This window comes from Leopardus geoffroyi, chromosome C3, assembly GCF_018350155.1.
Source record: "Leopardus geoffroyi isolate Oge1 chromosome C3, O.geoffroyi_Oge1_pat1.0, whole genome shotgun sequence".
NCBI classification, from domain to species: Eukaryota; Metazoa; Chordata; class Mammalia; order Carnivora; family Felidae; genus Leopardus; species Leopardus geoffroyi.
Genome location: NC_059338.1, coordinates 70354471 through 70380875, shown reverse-complemented (window position 1 = coordinate 70380875; position 26405 = coordinate 70354471). Strand labels below are relative to the sequence as shown.

The 26405-nt window shown below is 44.9% G+C and overlaps 2 protein-coding genes across 5 annotated transcripts; one reads left to right on the top strand and one right to left on the bottom strand.

Annotated features, from left to right (window-relative positions):
* Positions 1–278: 278 nt before the first annotated feature.
* On the bottom strand, positions 279–24003 carry LOC123585348 (zinc finger protein 252-like). 4 transcript variants are annotated; one of them, XM_045453383.1, is made up of 6 exons: positions 23567–24003; positions 17148–17359; positions 14962–15036; positions 14449–14575; positions 13760–13873; positions 279–4430 (listed from the first exon to the last, which is right to left on the bottom strand). In XM_045453383.1, exons 3-6 carry the CDS (start codon positions 14998–15000, stop codon positions 2071–2073), a joined length of 2640 nt encoding a protein of 879 aa, XP_045309339.1. In that variant the 5' UTR covers positions 15001–15036; positions 17148–17359; positions 23567–24003; the 3' UTR covers positions 279–2070. The 4 variants fall into 4 exon arrangements, with proteins under 4 accessions (XP_045309339.1, XP_045309341.1, XP_045309340.1 ...); XM_045453385.1 differs by lacking the exon at positions 14962–15036 and having other exon boundaries at positions 23567–24002; XM_045453384.1 differs by lacking the exons at positions 17148–17359; positions 23567–24003 and adding an exon at positions 16423–17047.
* Positions 23928–26060, top strand: CC3H8orf33 (chromosome C3 C8orf33 homolog). The gene is made up of 6 exons (XM_045453387.1): positions 23928–24212; positions 24301–24346; positions 24484–24662; positions 24898–24982; positions 25146–25292; positions 25641–26060. The coding sequence occupies exons 1-6, from the start codon at positions 24207–24209 to the stop codon at positions 25778–25780; spliced, it is 603 nt and encodes a 200-aa protein (XP_045309343.1). The 5' UTR covers positions 23928–24206; the 3' UTR covers positions 25781–26060.
* The last annotated feature ends 345 nt before the right edge of the window (positions 26061–26405 follow it).

Here is a 26405-nt window from a genome sequence, read left to right as displayed (position 1 = left end):
TGGAATCAGCAGATGGGCCAGCCTTGGGGCTGCAAGCTTCCTACCAGCACTGCCTTCATTCTTGGGGTGCTGGGGTGCAGCAGGTGCTAGCCTGCAGGACTCAGGAGGTATCAAGAGCCTGGGTGGTGGAGCCACACAGAGAGCACTACCACTGAGCAGACTGTGCCTCAGGTCTCACTGTGAAACAGGGTAAATAAAAGTACCTACGTCACTGAATTGATGTGAGGGCTAAATGAGAAAACCCATGCAAAGCATTAATCACAATGCCTGGCACATGCTAAGGTAAAAAAGTAAAGGTTTATTGACTGAATCACAATTTTCATTCAGCATACAACCATTATTGTCACAGTAAATTCACTCCCATTTTCATTTTTTAAGTCAAAGCTATTTGCGGTGAAGTATGCTTAGGAGGATTATCATCAAGAGGCAGATTTTTCTAATCAGCTTTTCAACATTCTAAGAGAAGTAAAGACCACTGCCACTACCATATGGACAACAGCCTGGAAAATAAAATCTGAAGTACAGGTCAAGTCAATGTAAGAAAAAAGAATGGAGCCAAATTCTAAGAAAGCTCCTTTAATAAATGGGAAAACTGGAATAATTTTATTAGTGAAAATGACACTATAAGGGAATAAAATGGCCAACTGCTCTCACTTATTCTTTCTTACCCTGATTCTTATATACAAAGCACCATTCCATTATAGCTTATCCCAAATATTAACTGGTCAATCTCCTCTCAAGTGTTTGTTCATATGGCATTCAAATTGTTCATCAAAGACTCCAAGCTGCTTTCAGTCGTCAGATTTCAGCTTCTACAACTGTTTCTCACAGACTGCTGTTGCTGAATTTCTATTTATTTATAGCCTGTTTCAGACCATTTTGATGTTAATCTTTCCTCCACAAAGAAAGTAGGAAAAAGTGCTAAAGAAGTTTCTGGAGAACAGGGTTCTGAGGATACTGAAGTGAACCACTCACAAGGGAACCTGGCCCAGAAGCACCACAGGCAAGGGTGGCAACTCTGGAAACTGGCTTTAGGAAAACAGAGCTCCTAGGATATTTGTCATCTCAAATATCAAGAACCAAAGGACACTGAGACCTTGCTGACCAACATCACTCTGGAGGACAAAAGGCAGCTTTAAAACATGCACACAAGAGTTCCCAGGCTGACAAACAACCTGCACAATTATCTACTTACCTACCTCACCTGGAATCCTGTCCTCTGGCAGCAGAAGGACCTGCCACTCCTCACCAGAGTCTGCTCAGTGCCAGGCTGCCCAGAACACAGTTATGACCACTCACCTTCTCCCCCTGAGAAACTGATACGGAATACACCAACCTTGGTTTTGAGAACAAAACCTGTTAAGTCATATCCCATATACCACTGTGTGTCTACTTTATGGCTGCTTTCCTCCCAATTCACAGGATTTTGTCTTTCCCAATTACCTTGTAGAAAAACCCATTTTACTTGTGTCATTCGACTCCTTAGCAGGATCTTACAAGTTTCAATCTACACATAAGCCTCATGTCGTTCCTTAACAAACTTTGCTCAAGCTCATAAGGTTTCTCTCCTGTCTGAATTACCTGATGCTGAAAAGGGATAACATTTTTGAAGTTAAAGGGATATTCCTCACAATAGAACGAAAACATTTTGAAGAGGCCCTAACAAATCCCAACATGGCTCTATCATGATTGAAAGCGCAAGGATTCCAGTGAACTTTTCTTGAACCTGAAATAGATGAGTACAAGGAAAGAAAAGCAAGTGAGCACATAAAATACCTCACTGCACCTCAAGATCTGGTGCTATGAAAACATGATTTTAAATAAGTATATTTAAGCCGTGCTTGTTTAAAGTACTGAAGCACAGGGCCACCCTCTGAATCTGAGGGAAGGCATGTGACCTTGGAATTTTTAGCACATAATTTTGCAGCCTACCTTTAGTTAACAGCACACTGGGAGATCTTAAATCACTGGAGAGACGAATCTCCAAAATGAAAGCTGTAAAAGTGACAGCTTTCCCATCAGTATATTGCTTCTGATGTAAAACAGGGAAGACTATCAAATAAAGTGGAGTTATTCTCCATTGTGAACTTTACGATGCTGAATGAAAGCTGCCTGTGCACTAAAGAGGGCCCCACAATTAATACACTTATAGGCTTGCTCTCCAGTGTGAATTTTCTCATGACCAGTAAGAGTTATTCTCTGACTAAAAGTCTTCCCACATTCATTACACGTATAAGGTCGTTTTCCACTGTGAACTCTCTGATGACGAATGAGGTGAGAGCTTTGTCGGAAGGATTTTCCACATTCAGTGCATTTGTAGGGTTTCTCTCCTGTGTGAATTCTCTTGTGTTGGATAAGGGACAAGCGTGCACTGAAGGCTTTCTCACATTCATTGCACATATAGGGCTTCTCTCCAGTGTGAATCCTCTGATGCTGAATAAATTGTGAATGCTGACTGAAGGCCTTGCCACACTTCTCACATTCATAAGGCTTCTCTCCTGTATGAATTCTGTGATGCTGGACAAGAGAGGAGCGGACGTTGAAGGCCTTCCCGCAGTCACTGCACTCGTAGGGATTCTCTCCAGTGTGAATCCTTCGATGGCGGACAAGGTGTGCACTCTGGCTGAAGGCTTTTCCACAGTCTCCACACTCATAGGGCTTCTCTCCATTGTGTGTTCTCTCATGTTTAATTAGGGTGGATATCTGCCCAAAGGTTTTCCCACACTCGTTACACTCATAGGGTTTCTCTCCAGTGTGGCTCCTCTGATGCTGAATGAGGTGTGAGCCCTGGCTAAAAGCCTTCCCACATTTGTGACACTCATAGGGCTTTTCACCATTATGGACTCTCTGATGTTGAACAAGGGAAGAGAGCACACTGAAGGCTTTATCACACTCATTACATTCATAGGGCTTCTCACCATTGTGTGTCCTTTGATGATGAATGAGATTAAAACTCTGGCTGAAGGCTTTTCCACACTCATTACACTCATAGGGTTTTTCTCCAGTGTGAATTCGCTGATGCTGAATCAGATGTCCCTTTTGACTGAATGTCTTCCCACACTCATTGCATCCATAAGGTTTTTCTCCAGTGTGAATTCTCTGATGCTGGACAAGGGACAGGCGAGCGCTGAATGATTTTCCACACTCATTGCATATATAAGGCTTCTCACCAGTGTGAATTCTCTTGTGCTGAATGACTTGGGAACGTTGACTGAAGGATTTCCCACATTCATTACACCTATAGGGTTTCTCTCCAGTATGAATTCTCTGATGAACGATAAGGGTTCGGTTCAGGCTAAAGGATTTCCCGCATTCATTGCATTCATAGGGTTTTTCTCCTGTGTGAATTCTCTGATGTTGAATGAGAGATAATCGTGCACTGAAGGCTTTGCCACACTCAGTACAGTCATAAGGTTTCTTTCCAGAATGAGTTCTCTCATGCTGAAGGAGGTGTGACTGTCTACTAAAAGCTTTCCCACATTCCTTACACGTGTAAGGTTTCTCTCCGCTATGAGTTCTCTGATGATGAATCAGGTTAGAGCTATGACCGAAGGCTTTCCCACACTGATTACACTCATGAGGTTTCTGCCCAGTATGAATCTTAAGATGTTGACTAGAAGATGAACACGTACTGAAAGCTTTTCCACATTCACTGCACTCATAAAGTCTTTCTCCAGTGTGAATGTTATGGTTCTGAATGAAGTAGGCATGAGCCCTGGAAGCTTTGTCGCACTCAGCATACGTGTGGGGCTTCTCTCCACAGTGAACTCTCTGATGTTGGTTAAAGACAGAGCAGTGGCAAGAAGTTTTTCCACATCCACCACACTCAAAGGGCTTCTCTCTGGTGTGATTACTCCCATGTTGAGAAAGAGCTCTACTCCGGCTGAAAGGTTTTCCACACTCAGTACACTCAAAGGATTTCTTTGGCCTGTTAACCCTCTGACTCTCACCAGGAACTGAACTCTGCCTGGCCACTTTCACAAACATATCTGTCTGACATGATCTTTCTCCTAGATGGAAACATGGGAGATTAATGAGGTCCTGAGTTTGTTGAAAGTCATCTACATGTGGCACATTCTGGTGGAGACTCTCCCCTCTAGACCCTCGATGAAATCCGACAGGGTTTGGGTCTGCAGTGCAGTTTACCTCCATGGAACCGGATATCTGGCCTTCCCCCATAGGGGTTTTCACACGTGTCAATGTCACCGGTCTGGAATTGTTCTTCTGGGAGAAGGATTTCTTAAGTCTTTCCACTGTAGATTTTCCCCAGTAATTCTTTATCTTTCCCTCAGTTTTACACATTTCTTCAAAATCAGATTCCTTGGATATATTTCTTGCATGTTCTTCTGGTTTTGCTCTCTGGGACTCCACTGCTTTGGAAATTTCCTGTTTTGGAGTTAATTCCTTTTTTTCCATTAGAGACTCAAAACCTGAAAGAATGAAGAAAAATGAGTTATGTGTATTCTACTACGGGAAAAAGAATTAGAGCATAAATAGGAACATTTATATGAAACAAGTATCTCCTAGGAGGATACTGGATTTTCAGAATGCAAAAGCAAAAAATGACCTCACTGGGATGAGGAAAGAGGGGAGAGAAGCATTCTATCAAAGCAACAAAAGCTGGTGTGGGGAGGAAGTAAGGAGAAGCCCAAGGTCAAAGTGTTACATCTTCAGATGGGCCAACTAGGCACAGATGGAGCAGAAACAGTGAGGCATGACTTGAGGGCGCTCAGAAAGGTGATGAGGGAAATAGGAGTGGAGGCTCGGAAGGTCACCACCTCTGCTGATCATGTCATTGCTGCATACTTTGCAAACAAGGTATCTTCTTATAGCTGCTTATAGCTTTCTATAATAGATATTCAAATATTTGTTTAAAAATAAATGAATGATAAATGGCTTGTAATGAATAAAGAGTATACAGAGTAATAGATAATGGAAAAATGATTTGATATGGACAAATTGGCTTTATAGAAGCAAATTAGGGTAAATAGAGAAAAATAGATACAAAGAAAAGATACAAAAACAGATACTCATCCAAACAGCAGGCACAGTACGAGGCAGAAACGCTAAATGTGTGCAACAGTCCATACCACACATTCCCAATGTACAAAAGTACCTGAGTATTGGTAAAAATTGTGATACAACCGAATTCTGAAATTCAATGAAAGGAAATTTACTAAAGACAAAACAAAAATTTCACACTAAATCACTGAATCATGTGGACACAATGACTGTTGGAAGGATAACCCAGGTCAGAACACTGAGAGGGGAGCCCTGTTGTGGGATGCCATGAAAGCATAATTGAACCTCTTTTGTAAACTAGTTCTTATAGAGCTGTAACAGGCTGTTATTTGCAGACTGTTTGGCCAGACAAGGAAACAGAGCTGAAAACGTTGATTAGATGGTGTCTAGCATTGGGCTAAGTCCTTTTAACAGACTTCAGTGAACTACTCACAGTACTTCAAAGGGATTTACTTAAGTATGGAAGCTAAAAACAAACAAAAATTTATTCTAGAAACTTATGAGCAGTCTGAAGGGGCAGACTCTGGATGTAAACATCCAGAATTCCTGTGGCTTCTATCAGGAGTATCTGAAGTGTCAAGAGTCCTCAACATCTTAGGAGTGGAGTCTAAAAAGATCCCAGTCGAGAGATATTATTTCCCTGGGTAGGAAACAATGAAGAATGTGAACAAAATGAGAAACCACAGAAGAGGGGTGCCTGGGTGGCTCAGTTGGTTAAGTGTTCAACTCTTGATTTTGGCTCAGGTCATGATCTCATGGTTTGTGGGACTGAGCCCCACTTTGGGCTCTGTGCTCACAGTGTGGAGCCTGCTTGGGATTTTCTCTCTCTCTGTCCCTCCCTGACTTGTGTGCACTCTCTCCCTTTCAAAAACAAACAAACAAACAAACAAACAAACAAACCACAGAATAGAATGATCTGTGGGTCAAGAAGCAACATCTCATGCTGATTCATGCTGCCATTTCCCTCAGGAATCTAGTGATCCTTGGTTGCCTATTTGTATTTTAACATGAGACAATAAAAAGATGCTTGGGAACTCTGTGGATGAATGGTACTTGTCAAGTGGAGGCACATTTGAGTAAGGTGGTAGTTATAAGGCCAGGGCATCCCCAAATGTCAAAATTTAGAAGTCTTTCTTCTATGGTTGGTTTTTTGAGGCAATCCCCTAATTTTTGCCTTAGAGACGATGCCTTACTGTTGGGTATTCTTTGTACAAAGTTAGAGGAAGGATGTGTCACTATTAGCTGTTTCTGTATTTACACCTTTTAGTTGATATCTCAGGATTCAGGTCTTTTAAAAAAAAAAAAACTAAACTAAAAACAACTCTTTATAAGTGGTAGACTGTTTTTCCATCAGGAGGTGCAAAATGTCTGGTTGCTTCTCTTTTTTGCAATGTTAGCAGCCATTAGTGATCATTATTTATATTCACTTTTATTTAAAAAAATTTTTTTAACGTTTATTTATTTTTGAGACAGAGAGAGACAGAGCATGAATGGGGGAGGGTCAGAGAGAGAGAGGGAGACACAGAATCTGAAACAGGTTCCGGACTCTGAGCTGTCAGCACAGAGCCCGATGCGGGGCTCGAACTCACGGACCGCGAGATCATGACCTGAGCTGAAGTCAGCTGCCTAACCGACTGAGCCACCCAGGCGCCCCTATATTCATTTTTAAATTTGGAATTTTGAAATAGTGATTTCTAATTCTGTCATTCTTTTATTTTTCTTTTATTTTTTTTAAAGCTGGGAGCTCTATGAAGAGAAATTTCTACTCACCAATTGTTCAGTTATCCTGAGGTATAATACATCTTATAAAGGCAGAATAAACACTTGATATTTTTATTCACCAGTTTTCAGAATAATGAATCAACTCCCTAGCATTCCTCAAAGGTGACCAATGAGTAGGAAATTACTCTAACAAAGTCGAACTCTAACAGCTCTAACAAAGCCTAAGACCAACCCCTTGACAAGACATGGTGATTCAATGTCATGTTATCTTTCTGCCAAAAGGAGACTTAATCCTCTTTCAAGAGTATGACATCAAATGGAGACTCTATAATGTTTTATCTATAATATTGACTCTCAATTAAATATCAGAAAGTATGTTAAGAAAAAGAATAATGACAAGAAACCAAGAGAAAAAAATACACAACAGAAACAAACCCACAGGTGATTCAGATACTGTCATGAACCAATATCAAAAGCAAAACTGATTAGTATATATAAGAACATAAAGAGATACAGAATGTGACCAGAAATCAAATGGAAACTGAAATTAAGAGTTCAATAGAGAGTTTGTTAGCAGATAGGACATAATAGAACAGAGGATTACTCAACTGGAAGGTACACAAGTAAAAGTATTCTTAAGTTTCAGATTGAAACACAGAGGGGGAAAAAAGGACAGGAAATATAGAAAAGAGCATAAGAAACAGGTGTGATATGGTAGAACAGTGTAATATATGTATAGTTACAATCCCAGAAAAAGAGGAGAAAAGGAACAGGACAAAAGAAATACTGGCTTCCTCACACCTATCAGAATGGCTAAAATCAACAACCCGAGAAATAATAGATGCTGGCAAGGATATGGAGAAAAAGGAACGTTTGTGCACTGCTGGTGGGAATGTAAGCTGTTGCAGCTGCCCTGGAAAACAGTATGAAGGTTTCTCAGAAAGTTAAAAATAGAACTACCATATGACCTAGCAATTGCACTACTGGGAATTTTCCCAAAGAATACAAAAACACTAATTCAAAGGGATTCATGCACCCCTATGTTTACAGGAGCATTATTTACAATAGCCAAGATACGAAAGCAGCCCGAGTGTCCATCCATTGATGAATGGATACACATGGTGTATATATGGGCAATGGAATATTATTCAGCCATAGAAAAGAATGAAATCTTGCCATTTGTAACGACATGGATAGAGCTAGAGAGTATTATTCTAGGTGAAATAAGTTAGAGAAAAAAAATACCATAATTTTATTTTATTTTTATTTTTTATTTTTATTTTTTTTAAATTTTAACATTTATTTTTGAAGGAAAGATACACAGAGCATGAGCGGGGGAGGGGCAGAGAGAGAGGGAGACACAGAATCCGAAGCAGGCTCCAGGCTCTGAGCCATCAGCACAGAGCCCGATGCGGGGCTCAAACCCACAAACTGTGAGATCATGACCCGAGCTGAAGTCGGATGCTTAGCCAACTGAGCCACCCAGGTGCCCCTCATATGTGCAATTTAAGAAACAAAACAAATGAGCAAAGAAAAACAAAAGAGAGAGAGGCAAATTAAGAAACAGACTCTTAATTATAGAGAACAAACTGATGGTTTCCAGTGGGGAGGTGGGTATGGGGATGGGCTAAATAGGTGATGGGGATGAAGGGGTGCACTTGTTCTGATGAACAGTGGGTGATGTATGGAATTGTTGAATCATTCTATTGTACACCTGAACCTCATATCACACTGTATGCTAGCCAACTGGAATTAAAATAAAAACTTAAAAAAAAATATTAGCTTACAACTTTCCACAACTGACAAAAATCTACAAATCATTGCAAAAAGCTTGAAGAATCATAAGCAATATAAATGCAAAAAGACCCCACACCTGGGTATAACATAATCAAAGTGCTAAAAACTAAAGAAAGAAAATATTTAGAGCAGCAAGAAGAAAAAGACTTATCAACTTAAAAGCAAAATAAGACTGCAGGCTGACTGTTCAACTGTAGAAGTGGAAGGCAGTAGACAAAAGGGTGTTGTTAATGGGCTGAAGAAAATAAATGGCAACACAGATTTCAGCATCTAGCAAAAACAGTCTTCAAAACTGAAAGCTAGGAAATTGCATTTCCAGGATGACAGTGTAAAGAACTCACTGGATCCATGTTACAGCAAAACAAAGATGGTAAGAATTATAAAAACAGATGAACACAGGGGAAGGGATAGAAAAATAAGATAATAACAGAGAAGGAGGCAAACCATAAAAGACTCTTAAATATAGAGAACAAACAGGGTTGCTGTAGGGGAGGTGGGTAGGGGGACGGATTAAATGGGTGAAGGGCATTAGGGAGGGCACTTTTTGGGATGTGCACTGGGTGTCATATGTAAGAGATGAATCACTGGGTTCCATTCCTGAAGCCAAGACTACACTGTATGTTAACCACCCTGGATTTACATTAAAAACAAAAACAAAAAAACAAAAAACAAAAATGACAACAACAAAAAACCAAACTAACAATGATTTAGTCTCCAGAAATTATCCTAAGGGCAAACTGCAAATCAAGAAGCAGTTTTCTTATTCAAGAAAGTCTACTAAAATTTGGTATGAACACTGAGAATGTAGGGCATTTGAGCCATGACCCACTCCATCTCTACCCACAGCTCAGCCTGACAGATGCTGTACTTGGGTTCGGTGGGGACAGGAAGAAGGGGTCTTTCTCCTTGGCTCCCAGTGAAAGCTTACCACATCTCCCCAGGAGGTTAGGCCACGGGTAGTTACCATTCCTTCCAACTCCAAGGCAAAGAGGCAAAAGTCCTGGTGAGTGTGGCTGAGAGGGCAGGGAGTCACCCTGCTGGAGTCAGAACAAACCTCTAACAATGCTTTAAAAATACCACAGCCCAAGTTTAATTGGATCAGACTGCTGAGCTATTTATACCCTAGGGTATTATCAAAACAGTAGAGCAATCTTTGTTGCTTTCCTCACATAGGAAATTCCAAGGGATTCAGGAGCTCTGTGCCAGAAATGGGGATGAGAACCAAATATGTATTCATTATAAATCACAGTATCACAGATAGGAATATTTTATATGTGACAAAGACAGCACAGAGGAGGTGAGTGAATGCAGAGCGCTGTTGGGAGTCAGAAAATGACAGCAGGTGGCTAATGGAATGTACAGGAACAAATGTTTATTTATTTTTTGAGAGAGAGAGAGAGAGAGGCAGAGTGTGAACTGGGAAGGGGCAGAGAGAGAGGGAGACACAGAATCCGAAGCAGGCTCCAGGCTCCAAGTTGTCAACACAGAGCCCAATGAGGGGCTCAAGCCCACAAACCATGAGATCGTGACCTGAGCCGAAGTTGGGACGCTTAACTGACTGAGCCACCCAGGTGCCCCTGTCTACTTCTCTTTAAACATGTGTGTCTCTGTTCTGGTCTGTCCTCCCCTGTACACTATAGGCTCTGACAGCCACGAGGATGCTACCCAGCTTGTTCACCGTAAGTAAGCCAGATCATAGCTGAGTGATACATTTGAATTCATACACGTTCTGTGCCCAATTCCCAGCCTGTCCTTGACAAATTCTTCTGCCTGGGTGTCCTTGTCCTTGGACCCCCTTCCCTTTTGCTCAGGTTCTTCTCAGGCTCCTCCTCCTACCTAAGAGGCAAAACCACAGGACCACCAGGACCACCAGACAAGGCCACCAGGAGGAGAAGCATGTTAAATGCTCAGCTGCAGGACGGTGAACATCCCTGAAACTGGGCAGAATGACAAAGTCCATCCTGGTCTCAGGTGGCACAGAGGAAACCACACAGTCTTGGAGCCAAACAGCCATGATTCAAATCCCAGCTACTCCCCAGCTGTGTGTAACTGACTCATCTCTCTGATCATCAACTTCCTCATCTATGAAATAGGGAAAATAATGCTTCTGGCATGGACTCTGAGCCCTCAAGAAATTGTAATGGGAGGTTGCACCAAAGGCCCTTGGAAATCTCCTGGAAGATAAACCACTTCTTACTTCCAGGTAAGGAGATATGACAAAATAGAAGTCATCAGGGGACAATGTTTAACATATTGTGTAACCCACAGAGGGTGGTGCATGTGGAGAAACGAAGGGGGACCCAAAAATAAGTTTAACTGGTTTAATTTCATCAGGCAAAATCTGGGTAAGAGAGTTACAGAGGCATGCTACCACTCAGTTATTTTACAGCACTTCTGCCAACTCTACCCCTTTCCTGCCAGCATGGACTCATTTCCCTATATGCCACCATTCCCACTGTGTGCACCCACGTAAAAAGGAAACTCGATAAATGGACTGTGCAAAATTGCAGGGTACAAGAACAATTTGCAAAAATCAACTATATTTTTATACATAAGTAATGAAGAATTGGAAATACCATGCACAGCAGCAGAAAAATAAAAATACTTAGGAATAAATCTGACAAAAGATGTTAAATGCCTAAACGTGGAAAACTAAAATACTACTGAGAAACTGAAACATAAATAAATGGAGACGTACATCTTGTTCATGGGTCAGAAAACACAATATATGTCAATTCTCCCCAAACTGGTCTGTAGATTCAAAGCAATCACAGTAAAATGCTAGCTGTCTAGCAGGAGCAGAAATCAACAAGCTGATTTTAAAGATCATATGGAAATACAGAAGACCTAGAATAGCCAAAGCAACTCTGAAAATGAAGAACAAAGTTGGAGAATTAATACTACCTGATTTCAAGACTTTTTTTTTTAAGTTTACTTATTTATTTTTGAGCGCACTTGAGTGGGGGAGGAGCAGGGAGAGGGACAGGGAGAGACAAGAGGGAGAGAGAGAGAATCTCAAGCAGGCTCCACACTGTCAGCATGGAGCCCAGTGCAAGGCTGGGACTCATGATCCATGAGATTATGACCTGAGCCAAAATCAAGAGTCAGACACTTAGCTGACTGAGCCACCCAGGCACCCCTGATTTCAAGACTTTTCATAAAGCCTCAGTAATCAAAACAGTATGATACTGCAGTAGAGACTGACAATAGACAAACAGAAGAGAGCAGAGGGTCCAGAAATAAACCCACACATATATGGACAACTGATTTGTGACAAAAGCACAAAGGCAATACAAGTGGAGAAAAAATGTTTTTTTTTCAACAAATGGTGCTGGAACAAGTGGATTAACAAATTAAACAAATTAAAACTTGGTGGGGCACTGGGGTGGCTAAGTCAGTTAAGTGTCCAACTTTGGCTCAGGTCACAATCTCATGGTTCATGATTTTGAGCCCCATGTCAGGCTCTGTGCTGACAGCTCAAAGCCTGGAGCCTGCTTCGGATTCTGTGTCTCCCTCTCTCTCTGCTCCTCTCCTGCTCACGCTCTGTCTCTGTCTGTCTCAAAAATAAACATTAAAAACATTTTTTTTAAATAAAAATTAAAAAACAAAAAAAATTTAACAATCGGAAAGCAAAAAATCCAGTTAAAAAATTGGCAAAGACATGAACAGACACTTCACCACTGAAAATACACAGAAGGGAAACAAGTACATGGAAAGACAGCTAACATCTTTAATTACTAGAGAAATTAAAATTGAAACCACAATGAGACACGACTACACATCCATCAGAGTGGCTAAAATGAAAAAGATTGATGACACCAAGTACTGATGAGGATGTAGAGAAAATGGAACCCTCATCCATCGCTGGTGGGAATATCAAATGGTGCAACCAGTTTGGAAAAGAGTCTGGCAGTTTCCTAAAAAGTTAAATATATACCTACCATGTAATCCAGCCATTCTATTCCTAGGTATTTACCCAAGAGTAAAGGAAATGAATGGTCATACAGGGGTCTGCATACAAATGTTCTTAGCAGCTTTATCTGTTATTAACCCCACACTGGAAACAACCCAAATGTCTGTTAACAGAATTGATAAACAAATTGTGGCATTTCCATACAATAAAATACTAATCTAAAAAATAAACAAAATAAAAAATAAAAAAATTAATAAATAAGTTATTGATACATAACATGGAAGAATATCAAAAGAACTATGTTGAGTCAAAAGATGACAGACAAAAAAAAAGAATACATGCTCTATGATTCCAATTATATAAAGCTCTAGGAAATGTAATTTATACAGACAGAAAGCAGATCAGTAATCACTTCATGATAGAGATGGGAAGAAGTGAGAAGGAGGGATTAGAAAGAAACAGGAGAAAGTTTTGGGGGTAAAGGATATTCTTGCTATCTCGACTGTGGCGAATAGTTTCACACGTACATACATAATGCACAAATGTTAGCATATTGCACATCTTAAACATGCATGGCATATTAATGCTTAATATACCTTAATAAAGCTGTTTCTAAAAGGGGGGAAAAATGCATGGAGTGTGGAGCCAGTATGCCAGAGATCCAACCCAGCTCTGTTCCTGGCCAGCTGTGTGATCTCAGGTCAGCAACTGAATCTCTCGTGCCTCAGTTTCTTGAGCACCAACTGTGAGGACCTTGGAAGATTGCATAAGTTCATGTACTGAGCACAAATGTCCAGGCATTGTTAGCTGCTGTGGTAGCACAGAGGATTCAGCTACACTTACTGTTCACTATTTATATGCCCATACTCTTTGCTACACATGAAGAAACCCTAACTCATGTTTTTCTCCAAGGCCCTGAATCAGCCTGGGAAGTCTAAGTGAGCAACAGCAGGAATGACTCTGGGCAGGAGGGCATATCTCTGGGTGGTCTTTCCAAGCAGCCAAGGCAGAGCTGACCAGCAAGGCCTGAGAAGGAATGGGCAGCCAGGGCAGGGAGTCAGCACCCCAGAAAGATACCTGAGCTCTTTTCTGGGATCTTTCTGATCATTTTCTAGGGTAAGGGAACCATGAACTCATTTATGGGTATAGAGAGAAACGAGAAGAAAGGCAGAAATGGGGAAGAGGGAAAGCAAAGCCTTGGCAGTGACAAGAGATGTGGCCCAGAGCTCACAGAGAAGGGCCTGGAGAAGTGGCAGCACCTGCCAGCAGGGGCAGGAGAGCATGGGGGCATTCCTGGAGACTTACTTCCACTCCTGTGATTCCGGATCCAGCTCTCCTCAATTCTCAGTGAGTGTGGGGCCCATGGTTCTTCCCCCTTCTCCAGCCTGGAGATGACATCAGGTTTGGAACGTTGAAGTCCTGTTCCAGAGAAAGGAAGCAAGACTGACAATTCATCCAAGTCCAGGGCAGGATGGCCCCATGGGCAGCACATGTGTGCTGGTCATGACCTCCCCTGTCACCTGGTCTGCAAATCAAGGAGACAGATTCAGGCCTCTGCCCCAGCTGAAGAAAAGTTAAACCCAGCTCTTCTGGGGGCTGTGGATAAGGGACAGAGTTGGGGCCTGAACACATCACACTAGAAGACTCACAGAATCTTGGTGTCTACCAAGGACTGTCTACAAGGACTAAAGGGAAGCAGCACATTCTGGTGTAAGGTAGGGCTCTGAAACCAAATGGATTCAAATCCTAGATCTGTCCCTGACTGCCTGCATGAACTTAAATGAATGATACTCTTCTATACTTCCTACAAGGAAATCGGGGTGTCCATGGCACTGCCTGTCTTCTCCTCTATGCAGACCAGGCCTGCCTGGGACCAGGGTCATAAATGTCTTGCGTTCGGACCCAGGGGATGAGGAGCCTCTTAGCCCCAAGCCTAGCCCCAGTCCCATTCATGAGCAAGGAACCCAGAGCCCAACTTCAGAGAGAAGCCTTACCCAGCGAGACCAGATTTCTGTAGGTTTCCAGCATCACGTCCCTGTAGAGGCCTTTCTGAGCGGGGCCCAGACAGCCCCACTCCTCCCAGGAGAGGAGCACAGCCACTTCCTCAAAGGAAACTGAGACCTGGAATGACGAGATCTTGTTGCAACCCCAGGATCAGGCCCAGGGTGGGTCTCGGGTGTGGAGGAGCCATTAGGCTCAGGATGGGCAAAATCCCTCTGAACGCATGTACCAGACTTATCCTCACAAGAGTGGCCTCTTTGAGGCAGGCACCATTTCCACTTGTCTTTGTCTGCCGAACCCCTGCCCTCCACTGTGTCTGGTCCAGGGATTGGGAAGACACAGTGTGGAGCACATTTCAGGGACCTGAACTCAGGGACCGAGGACACTGGTGAAGACAGGGAGCCAACTACCCTCCGGGACCAGCCCCTCATAGAGAGAACCAGGGAGAGACTCCAGCCAAGAAAGGGCTAAGGCCACACAGAGGTGTCTCCATGCATACCACTCACCTGGGGCTCATCAGGAAGGAGCTGCTTGACGGCTATCATCGGATCTCTGAGCTTTTCCCAAGGAGGTGGGCAAAACTGTAGGGAGAGGGAAGACTGTAATGGAGTGTGACCAGCCTGCTTTTCTCACAGCAACACTGAGACTTCTGTGCCTGGATCTCAAGAGGTCTATGGCAGCAGACATGGAGTGTGGGGCTGCCAGAAAGCCCTGGGAAGGGCAGATGGACTAAGCACCCAGTAGTCCCCGAGACTATATCCCCTTGCCCACCATGAGGCCTCCCCAGCAGCCCCTGGTACAACAGCATCCTAAGGCCACCACGTGATGGCCCCAGCAGTGCACCTGGCTGGAGGAGCCAATGGGCTGCATCTCAGGCCCACTTAGGAGGTCCTGGAGAGTGGGCAAACACCTGAGGACAAGCAGACCGGGTTCTTTCTAATGCAGTGCACAACAAGTAGGGAGGCTGACAGACAAAATTTTAAGTGCCTATGACAGGTGACGATAAAGGATAGAAAGAATGAGTAGCATGAGGGCAGTACTTGGTGGTAGGAGATATTTTACAGAGGATAGTCAGGGAAGGCACCTTTGATAAAGCAACATCAAAGGAGAGATCTCACTGTAGTGAGGGCAGGCAGTAAGTGGATATTAGGGGAGATATATCCCAGGAAGGGGAAAGCACAAGTGCAAAGGGTATGAGGTGCAAGCTCACTTGATGTGTTCAAGTAAGGGCAAGGAGGCCAGAGGGGCTGAAGGGGAGCTGGGGAGGGCACGAGAAAAGAGGGTGGAGAGCCTCATAGACTATAGGATTTGGGCTTTAAATCTGAATGAGATGGGAAGCATCTAGAAGGTCTGGACAGTGATATGTCCTTGACAGGTCTTGTGGCCTTTCCAGCTGCTGCTTTGCGAACAGACTGGGGGTGGGGGTGGGGGCTATCAGGGCCTAAACAGGAAAACCAGTTGGAAGGCTCTGGCTATAATCCACTAGAGGTGACCAGAGTGGTGGCAGCAGCTGATAAGTGATCAGATTCTAGATGCATTTCAAAGGCATACTTAATAGGATTTGCTGATGAATTAGATCTGGGATAAAACATCAAGAATTCTGGCCCAAGCTACTGAGATGATGACATCTCCATTCACTCAAAAGGATAAGACTGTAGAAGTACATCTGAAGGGTAAAAATTAAAAATTGGTTTTGTATGTGTTGTATTTAAGATGCCTATTAGACTTGCAAGTGGAGAATGAGAGCTTTTGCATATATGGGTCCATAATTCAGGAGAAAGGCCGAAGCTGGCTGGGTATACACTGGGAACTGTCAGTATACATATGACATTTAGAACCCCTCCTCTGGTTTTACTACAGGCTGACAGGTGACATGAGGGTTATCACTCTCAGCAAAACCTTCCCAATCAGCCTCTTATACAAAGCTAGCTCCCACCCCCACAGCTCCCCGCTCCATGCAAACGAACCCCTTAGTTCAAGTAGAAATGTGTATCGCTGGTGGGTCTGCACTCTGCCTTTGCTTCCAGACTGGCAGGAAGGCATGTAACACTGCTGCTGGAAGCATGGGCTCTGGAAGCTAAGACGGCTGAATTCCAAATTTGGATACACCACCTACTAATGCAAAGGTCCCCGGTAAGTGACGAGTTTCTACACAGACCTTAAAATGAGAACACTACCGCTATCCTAAGCGACTATTTTGAGAATTAAATGAGGAAAATGTATAAAGTACTTTGTATAGTGTTGGCAAACCATAACCAAGAAAAATATAACTAAACCTTAATCACTATCATTAAGGCAATGTTTATTGACCGCCCAACAAATGAATGAACGAACGCTGTGATTGTTCTAGCTCCAGAAAGTGATCTCCTGTTTGTCCCCTTCAGACCCAGGAACCGAGGTCCCTTCCCTGACAGCTTTAGCAACTCTATCCTTTCACCTAATCTGCTGCGTGAAAAGCACTTTTCGAGAAAAAGCACAATTTGATTCATCCCCTGACCACGTCCCAACCTCGCCTCCTCGTTAAGGCCTTCCTCATCCACGCGGCAACCCGGGGAGCCTAGACGCCACGGAGCGGGTCTCCGCGGGGGCCTCCGCCGCTCCCCTGCCCGCCTCCCCACACTCCACGCCACCTCCGCGCGCTACCCACGGCCGCTCAGACACCTCCGCGCCGGCCGCCCTCGCCCAGACTCACTCAGCTCGGACACGGGTGGACGCGCCCCTCGCACACGCCAGGCCCTGAGCGCCAGAGCGGCCGGACAGGAAGTGCCCGCCTTGAACTTCCGCCGCGCCCTCCATCTCACTACCAATCGGGTTCCCGGTTCCGGAGGCTGCTCACAGAAGACTCTGCGCTCCTGGCAAGTTCCTGGGTCCTGGTCCTGACTTGGTTGCCAGAAGCAGACTGGCCTTGTGAGAAATGCTAAAAGCTCTTTAGAGAGTTGGGAACTGTCACAGGGCGGAAACTCATGAAGAAAGGAAAAGGGTCAGAGAAGGAATAAGTGACAGTGAAACAAAATCTTTTATTTTTCTTATTCCCGATTATTCTGAAAGATTACTGTTTTTCAAAGTAATAATAGCAACGATATATTAGGTTATTATAGCACATGGATGAGTAAAATGGAAGACAGAAATGTCGTAAGGGATGGGAGGGAGGAATTGGGAATACTTGGTTATAAGTACCTATGCTACCTATGAAGCAGTATAGTGTTACTTGAAAGCCGACTCAGATTAGTTCTACTAGATATATTTGCAACCATTAAAATATTTTCATTTATTATTATTTTTTTTATTTGAGAAAGAGAGAGCGAGTCGGGGAGAGGACAGAGGGAAAAAGGATCTTGAGCAGGCTCCATGCTCAGCGTGGAGACTGAAGTGGGGCTCCATTCCATGACCCTGGAATTATGACCTGACCTGAAATCCAGAGTTGATGGTCAACTGACAGATGCACCCAGGAGCCCTTTTTTTTTTTCTTCTCCCCATGCTATATGGAGACTTATTTAAAACCTGAGGACACAAAGTTTAATGTTTTTTATTTATTTTTGAAGGAGAGAGAGAGAGAGAGAGAGAGAGAGAGAGAGACAGCATGAGCGGGGGAGGAGCAGGGAGAGAGGGAGACACAGAATTCGAAGCAGGCTCCAGGCTCTGAGCCAGGAGCACAGAGCCCGATGCGGGGCTCAAACCCACAAACTGTGAGATCATGACCTGAGCCAGAGCTGGACACTCAACGGACTGAGCCACCCAGGCACCCCGTGAGGACACAAAGTTTAAAAGTAAGAAGATGGTGGAATGCCTACACTAACTTGGAAGCTCCTCAAATCCCCTCCTGTAGGGGTTTCCATTGAGGTCTCATTATGTAGACATGAGTGTGGTCATTGATGATTGGCTCAATCTCTAGCCCCTCTCTCCTCTCTGGAGGTTGGGAGATGGTGCTGAAAGGTATAAGCCTCTAATAAAAGCTTATTATTATTTTTCTGCTGACCAGCTCCCATCTTTTTTTTTTTTTTTTTTTCAACGTTTATTTATTTTTGGGACAGAGAGAGACAGAGCATGAACGGGGGAGGGGCAGAGAGAGAGGGAGACACAGAATCGGAAACAGGCTCCAGGCTCTGAGCCATCAGCCCAGAGCCTGACGCGGGGCTCGAACTCACGGACCGCGAGATCGTGACCTGGCTGAAGTCGGACGCTTAACCAACTGCGCCACCCAGGCGCCCCATCCATCTTTTTTTTAATGTTTATTTCTTTTTGAGAGAGAGAGAGCACGTGAGTGGGGGGAGGGACAGAGAGAGGGAGACAGAGGATCCGAAGCAGGCTCTGTCCTGACACCAGAGAGCCTGGTGTGAGACTCAAACTCAGGAACCGCGAGATCATGATCTGAGCCAAGGTCAGACACTTAACTGACTGAGCCACCCAGGTGCCCCTGACCAGCCCCCATCTTGAAGCTTTCTAGGGGCCCACAAGAATCATTTCATCAGAACAAAAGATGCTCCTATCATCTTTATCACTTAGGAAATTCCAAGGGTTTTAGGAGCTCTGTGCCATGAACCAGGAACAAAAATCAAAAATTTTTTTTATTATATATATAATTTGTGTCCCACTTTGAATCCTAATAGCAACTAAACAATAACATATGCAGGATTAATTACCCCCAAATGTGAAAGGTCTTTAGGGAGGAAGTTGTAAAACTTTATTGAAAAATATTATAGAAGATTTAAATAAATGAGAGGTATACAAGGATCATGTAAGATTCATGACTGTTTACTACAGAGATTCAATCTGCAACAAAATCCTCTATAGAATTAATTTGAACAAAATCCCAAAGGAGTTTTTAGTAGAAACTGACAAGCCAATTAAAAAATTTATATGGAAAAACAAATAGTCAAGGTGCCTTTGAAGCAAAAGAAAAGGTGGGGTTTACCTTATTTAGATCAGACTCACTATAAAGATTGGTAGTGAGGGACTCCTGGGTGGCTCAGTCAGTTAAGCCTCCGACTTCGGCTCAAGTCATGATTTTGTGGTCCCTGAGTTCAAGCCCCACGTCGGGCTCTGTGCTGACAGCTCAGAGCCTGGAACCTGCTTCAGATTCTGTCTGCCTCTCTTTCGGCCCCTCCCCCACTCACGATCTGCCTGTCTGTCTCTCGAAAAGAAACATTAAAAGAAAAAAAGATTGGCAGTGAAGCATAGTGGCATTAGTGTGGGGATATACAAAAGGTCTAATGGAACACAGTGCAGAGCTCTCAAATACACCCACACATATGTGGACATGAACTACAACAGATGGACACTGCAGATCTGAATTCACAAATGAGGGTAGAAAAGTTGATTATCCCTATTTGAAAATTTGAAAAATAAAACTGAATTCTACTTTATAAAAGACACAAAAATCACCCCAGACTAAAAATTTGAATATGAAAGGTAAAGCCATAAAACTTTAAAATTTTTTTTTTTTTAACGCTTATTTATTTTTGGGACAGAGAGAGACAGAGCATGAACGGGGGAGGGGCAGAGAGAGAGGGAGACACAGAATCGGAAACAGGCTCCAGGCTCCGAGCCATCAGCCCAGAGCCTGACGCGGGGCTCGAACTCACGGAGTGCGAGATCGTGACCTGGCTAAAGTCGGACGCTTAACCGACTGCGCCACCCAGGCGCCCCTAAAGCCATAAAACTTTTAAAAGAGGAAGTTAGCTCTAGGTTCCCAGGTTAACAAGAGGTTCTTAAGGCACAAAAGGGGAAAATAAAAAGATTGATACATTTAACACTGTTAAAAGTAAGAATTTCTTTTCATCAAAGTATACTATAACAGAGGTGAAAAGACCCTACAACTCAGTTTTTCCACTCCTGGATATATCTTAGAGAAATTCATTTTTTTTTTAATTATTTTTTTAAATTAATTTTATTTATTTATTTATTTATTTTTTAATTTTTTTAAAAATGTTTATTTATTTTTGAGACAGGGAGAGACAGCATGAATGGGGGAGGGTCAGAGAGGGAGACACAGAATCTGAAACAGGCTCCAGGCTCTGAGCTGTCAGCACAGAGCCTGACGCGGGGCTCGAACTCACGGACCGCGAGATCATGACCTGAGACGAAGTCGGACGCTTAACCAACTGAGCCACCCAGGCGCCCCTAAATTAATTTATTTTAGAGAGAGAGGGAGAGAGAGCATGCATGTGCAGGGAGGCGCAGAAAGAGAGGGGGACAGAGGATCCAAAGCAGACTCTGTGCTGACAGCAGAGAGCCCCATATGGGGCTCGGACCCACAACTTGTGAGATCACAACCTGAGCTAAAGTAGGATGCTTAACCAACTGAGCCACCTAGGTGCCCCAATAAATTCTTGAACACAGGATACATATAAGAATATTCCTAGTGCATTGTTTATAATAGCAAAAAAGTGTAAGAAGCTCAAATGTTTATTGTTGGGTTTCCTTATTCGGTGGAGTATTATCATCAGTGAAGACAGTGAACTACAGCTGTCTGTACACAGCAACATGTGTAACCCTCACAAACTGATTGAGAAAAACAAGCTCAAGAACACATATAGGGTGATTTAATGTATGCAAAATTCAAAGCATGCAAACAATGTTGTTTAGAGATACATATTTATGTTACATAAGAACACAGGAGTCCTGAAAGAATGGTAATGTCTGTTTCTGCAACTGGGTGGTAGGTAGATGCATTTTTATTTTTAACTTCACATATGCTTATATATAGTTAGTCTTCATTACTCTGATTCCATATTTGTAAATTCACCTGGTTGCTAAAATCTACTTGTAACCCTCAAAACCAACACTCACACTTTCACGGTATTCATGGACATGCACAGAATAATGAAAATCATGTGTTCCCAGCTTAGGCTGAACAGGTGACACTCTGCTCTCATACTGTAAATCAATGTCCTTTTCATAGTATATTCAATGGTACACTTTTTGTATTCTTGTGCTTTTTGGTGGGGATTTTACTGTTTAAAATGGCCCTGAAGCATAGTGCTGAAGTGTTGTCTAGTGTTCCTAAGGTGTGCTGTGCCTTATGGAGAAAATACTTCATTCAGGTACTAGTTATACCATGACCATGACTTCAATGTTAATAAATCGACAACATATGCTAAATATATGTGTTAATGTATATTAAATGTGACTTAAAAATTTTTTTTCAACGTTTATTTATTTTTGGGACAGAGAGAGACAGAGCATGAACGGGGGAGGGGCAGAGAGAGAGGGAGACACAGAATCGGAAGCAGGCTCCAGGCTCTGAGCCGTCAGCCCAGAGCCCGACGCGGGGCTCGAACTCACGGACCACGAGATCGTGACCTGGCTGAAGTCGGACGCTTAACCGACTGCGCCACCCAGGCTCCCCTATTAAATGTGACTTTAAATGGAAACATACAAGGTGATGTATCAATCGATTGATGAAAATGTTGTGACGAGGTTCCCAGGAACCCAACTGTATTTCCCCTAGGAGCAATGGTTCAGTATTCACAAATTCAGCCTTCTCAGATATTTTATAGGACTACCTTGGATGATAATTGACTGCATATGAATACTGATATTTTCAGGTATGAAATTTGTAATAGATTTTCTAAAGAGGCTAGAGGAGTAGACAGAGGAAATATGGTTTTGGTGGAGACCAGTGGAACTTATCTATTCAAGAGATAGGAAGTAGCTATGGTGATGGAGAGTGAAATGTTAGGAGCGGTTTCTAGAGTGGTTGTGGAGGTGTAGATAGTCAGGAAGAGGTAGCTTCCTTTTATGAATCCTCTTTCCGTGTCAAGGTGGGAGGTGGTGGAGAGATTTGGAGACTTATTGACATGAAATGCTGGGTCCTCTAGGCCTTCCTCTCTGAAGTCCTTCAAGGACCTGCCTTCTGGGTTTGGGGGTTTGAATAGGTGTTGGTAATGCCAGGGAAGGAAAATGAAGTCTCTGTGCAGGACAGGGGTTGCAGGGGCCTGTAAGGAGATGCTCAGAAGGCTGGGGGCTCAGTGGGACCACAGCAGAGTGAGGTCTGGAAAAAGTTGCCTCTGTATGATTTGAAGGGCATGTGCTGGCTGGAAGGTCAGGCAAACAGCTGTCCATGTTAACTAAGGAGCTTGGACTTCATGCTGGAGGAAATGGAAGATTTCCAGGCAAGAGAGTAATGTAGTTTTTGTTTTAGAAAGTTCACTCCCACAAGATGCTTCAGAAGAGACAAAAAGGGAATGGAAGTATAGAGATTAGCAAGGCCTGGATTGAGGTTGTTCAGGGCAGAGATGGTCTGGGGTGGGGTGGGGGTGGAGACCATTTAGGAGATCAACTGATAGGACTGGGTGGCTGATTGCATATAGGGCTGTGGAAGAGGACAGTCTGCTGTGAGGATTGTGCTCAATCACAGATGTCTGGGCTGAGAAGGCTTTCTGGAAGAAGCAGTTCTGGGCCAAATCACACAGGCTGATTCACAGCCAAACAAGGCAGTAAAAAGTCCCTTTGGATCTGGAACCCACTCACCGCCAAAACCTCCAGTCTCCCAGGTATGAGATACATCCTGACTGTGGTAGTTTAAAAATATGTCTAAAAGTTTATGAAATTCCTCCTTTCAAGAGTGGTCATGAGAAATCCTGAGTTAGAACCACACAGCTATGCTGTTGCTGCATTCCTGATCCTCAGAAACTCTATGAGATAATGTTTACTGTTTACAATCTGCTAAATTTTGTGACAACTTGTTATGCTGCAATAAATACCTGTGATGACCAAACTCCTACCCTTTGACACCTCTCAGTCCAGGCAGGCAGCGGTTCCCATTCACTGGGTCAGGAAACGACGCTTTCTACCCTGATTTCCCTGACAGGAGTCATAAGACAACACTCACAACTCCTGTTCTCCTGACGTTCCTAGTTCCTCTTGGTTGTGGCGGTCTGCTAACGACTGTGACCCTAGACAGGGAGGAGGCACCCGGGTCTCTAGTGCCATAAGGTGGAAGGACTGCCCTGGGCAGAAAGCGAAGAAGGGCAAGGTAGACTGTGGGGTGGGATGGCCTCCCTCTCTGCACCGCCCCCCCCCCCCTCCCGTGTTCACATCCAGACCACCAGCAAGTGCGCAGGCTTTCCCCCCTCAGTTTCTGAAACTCCTCCACATCCCCAGGCTCACCTGCCCCCAACCCGTCCGGCCTTCGTCACAAGACAGCAGAATGATCTTTAAAATACACATCTGAGTAAGACCACATCACTCCTCGGATGAAGGTCTCTCAATGGCTTCCCATTGCGTTTAGAATAGAGGTGGACTGCGGGCTATCCTACGGGGTCTATGACCAGATCTCGCACAACTCCGAGCCCGCCTAGCACCACGGCCCCAGCTCCCCGGCCTCCTTCTTGGCTACTCGACCAGTCCCGCCGGCCAGGCACAGGCTGCTCCTGGGAGGTTTTTGCTGACCGCTCGCCGTCCTGTTTCGGGCCGCTATTGACGGCGCTTCTCTGCCCGATGGTTTTTCTCTCCGCACTAAGTGAGCTTTGAGAGCATTCCCTTGCTTCAGGCGTTGTCCTTTCACCCAGAGTGGTGCCTTCAACGTAGTAAGTGCCACGAGAGCGCCGTCCAGAGGCTCCCCTTCCGACCTTTCCTAGGTTCCCTGCGGCGGAAGCGCCGCGCGCTCCCCCGCCCCCACTGCGTCCAAGGCACCGCCCACAGCGCCGTCTGTGCCCAGCGGAACTCTGCGCCGCACAAGCGTTTCTGCAGGGGGGATTTCGGCCTCGGACCTCAGGCCCCACGTAGTCTCCGGCGGCGACTGCGGCGCATGGCGGTGAGCTGCGCGGTGAGACCGCAGGGGTCCCAGGGACTTGGGCCGTTGGCGGCCCCCCATGACCCTTGTGCTGCCCCCCTTTCTCCAGGCCCTAGGACATCCTGCTCGGGAGACATCAGTGGCCGCAGGCCCAGGTACCGCCCGCGCTCCGCAGCCCGCGGCTGCCTGGGTTGTTTCCCGGCTCCCCGGGTCGTTTCCCGGCTCCCCGGGTCGTTTCCCGGCTCCCCGGGTCCTTCCGCTGTAAGGTCCCATCCAGTTCGTCTCTGCTTAGGGCACTCCACACGCAGTGACGCCGCCGCCCGGGCGCACCCCGAACGTGGTGAAGGCGACGCAGCCTCTAAGAAGCAAAAGAAGAAGAAAACCCGGAACGGAGCCTCTGTGGCGAGTGGAGGCGGGAAGGTCTCAGAAAAGCCCTGCTCAGAGGAAGCGCCCCTAAGCGCGGAGGCTCAGGCAAGGGCGGGCCTCTGTCGGGGCGGGTGGAATTCAGCGCTGCATCCCGGGTGTGAGTGTGCTGGCGGGTGTGTGTAGTCTCGGTTTTTCTGAGTTAAGGCCGGGATGGGATGGGGTGGGATGGGATGGGATGGGATGGGGACGGAGGGTGGGAGGGAGGGGTGCCTGTGGGATGGGGCTGGAACCCACGCTGTCCTGGTGCCGTCTCACAGCCACTCTCCCCGTTTCATCACAGGCAGAGCAGCTGGCCCGGGAACTGGCGTGGTGCGTGGAGCAACTGGAGCTGGGCCTCAAGATGCAGAGACCCAGTCAGAAACAGAGTGAGGGTCCTTTCTGTAGAATTGGGGAGAGGTGAACCATGATAAAGCTGTGGCCTTCAGGTGGTGCCAGGGGATGGAATTGTTGTCTTTCCTGTAGGATGATAGGCGGTCAGAATAGAGGAGATTCCTAGTTATTATTTATTTATTTATTTTTAATCCGCAGAAGAGCAGGCTCTTGGGGCAATCCGAACCCTGCGTAGCGAAAGAACCCCTCTGCCCCGGAAGAGGCAGCTGATGCGCTCCTTGTTTGGGGACTACAGGGCTCAGATGGAAGCCGAGCGGCGAGAGGCCCTTCGGGTTCTCAGGACTGGTGAGGAGCTGGAAACTGATTGATTTCAGGGGGTAGGGAGGAAGAACCTAGGGAGTGACTGGAAGAAAGCTAGAGTAACAGGGCTGGCAGGGGTGGAGAGAGGAGATGGACTCAGGGAGGCCTGGGAAAACATGGAGAGAGAGCTGGGTCCTCTCTGGAACACAGATGTCAGGCTTGGACCTGGGACGCAGAGCAGCAGAGTTAGTGAATGTCTCAGTGATTCTAAGTGGAGTGTGATGATAATACCTACCCTAAGACTTTGAGAAGTGAATCAGTTGATTTGTCTTAAGGCACAGGTAATGTTAGTTGCTTTTACTCTGTTCTGATACTCTGTCCTCTCCCCCACAGCAGCCCGCACAGCCCAGGTGCGGCCTGTAGCTGAGGCCACCAGAAGGAAGAGCGGAAGGGTCTGCAGGACTCGCCAAGCAGGGGTAGCCAAGGCCACCCTGGACACTCCTGATGAAGAGTTCAGGTTCAATTTCTTTTAGCCTGTCCTCCATCCTGGAACAGTTTCCCTCCCTGGGGAGCATGGGGTTTTCTGTTGAGTGTAGAGCTTTTCTGGGAATGCGCTGTTGGACAGATGTGGTTTTGTCCATGGTCCGTGGATCTGGTGCCATGGCTGCTGACAGATGTGAGACCAGCATATTGGGCAAATTTCAGATAAGCACAAGACCCATTTGTAGGTTTTCAAATGAAATGTGCTTCCTGCCAGAAGAAGGAGCTCCATTCAGAAAAGCTTCTACAATAAACTGAAGTGAGTGTTCAGCATGTCGTTGAAAGAATGTTTTACTTAATCTTTAGCCTGACATTAAGCAGCTGTTTGTAATAAGGACAATGGAGGAAGCTATAGAATTGTTCAGTGGTGCTCACCTATAAAAGAACGTCCTGTCAAATGATGTAGTGCTTTATTCTGTAATATCACATTGTAGTAAGAAAACTATTTTCTGTACAAATGGATTAGTGAATTTGTGTGCTAATTATCTGTGTTAGGTGAATACAGGTGAGGCAGGTGCCTGGCACTTCTGGGTCCAGGCTCACCACAGTGTGTGGTCTTTTGTATTGCTTTCATTTCTGAGCATGTGTCATCCTCAGGGAGCCAGTGTAGCTCCCAGA

Excerpts from the sequence above, each read along its gene's own strand:
- LOC123585348 (XM_045453383.1), bottom strand. The coding sequence starts at position 15,000 with ATGATAGCCGTCAAGCAGCTCCTTCCTGATGAGCCCCAG. Across the intron at positions 13,874-14,448 it reads CAGAAATCTGGTCTCGCTGG|GACTTCAACGTTCCAAACCT; the intron begins GTAAGGCTTCTC and ends TCTCTGGAACAG. Across the intron at positions 4,431-13,759 it reads CCGGAATCACAGGAGTGGAA|GTTTTGAGTCTCTAATGGAA; the intron begins GTAAGTCTCCAG and ends TCATTCTTTCAG.
- CC3H8orf33 (XM_045453387.1), top strand. Across the intron at positions 24,663-24,897 it reads CCCTAAGCGCGGAGGCTCAG|GCAGAGCAGCTGGCCCGGGA; the intron begins GCAAGGGCGGGC and ends GTTTCATCACAG. Across the intron at positions 25,293-25,640 it reads CCTTCGGGTTCTCAGGACTG|CAGCCCGCACAGCCCAGGTG; the intron begins GTGAGGAGCTGG and ends TCTCCCCCACAG.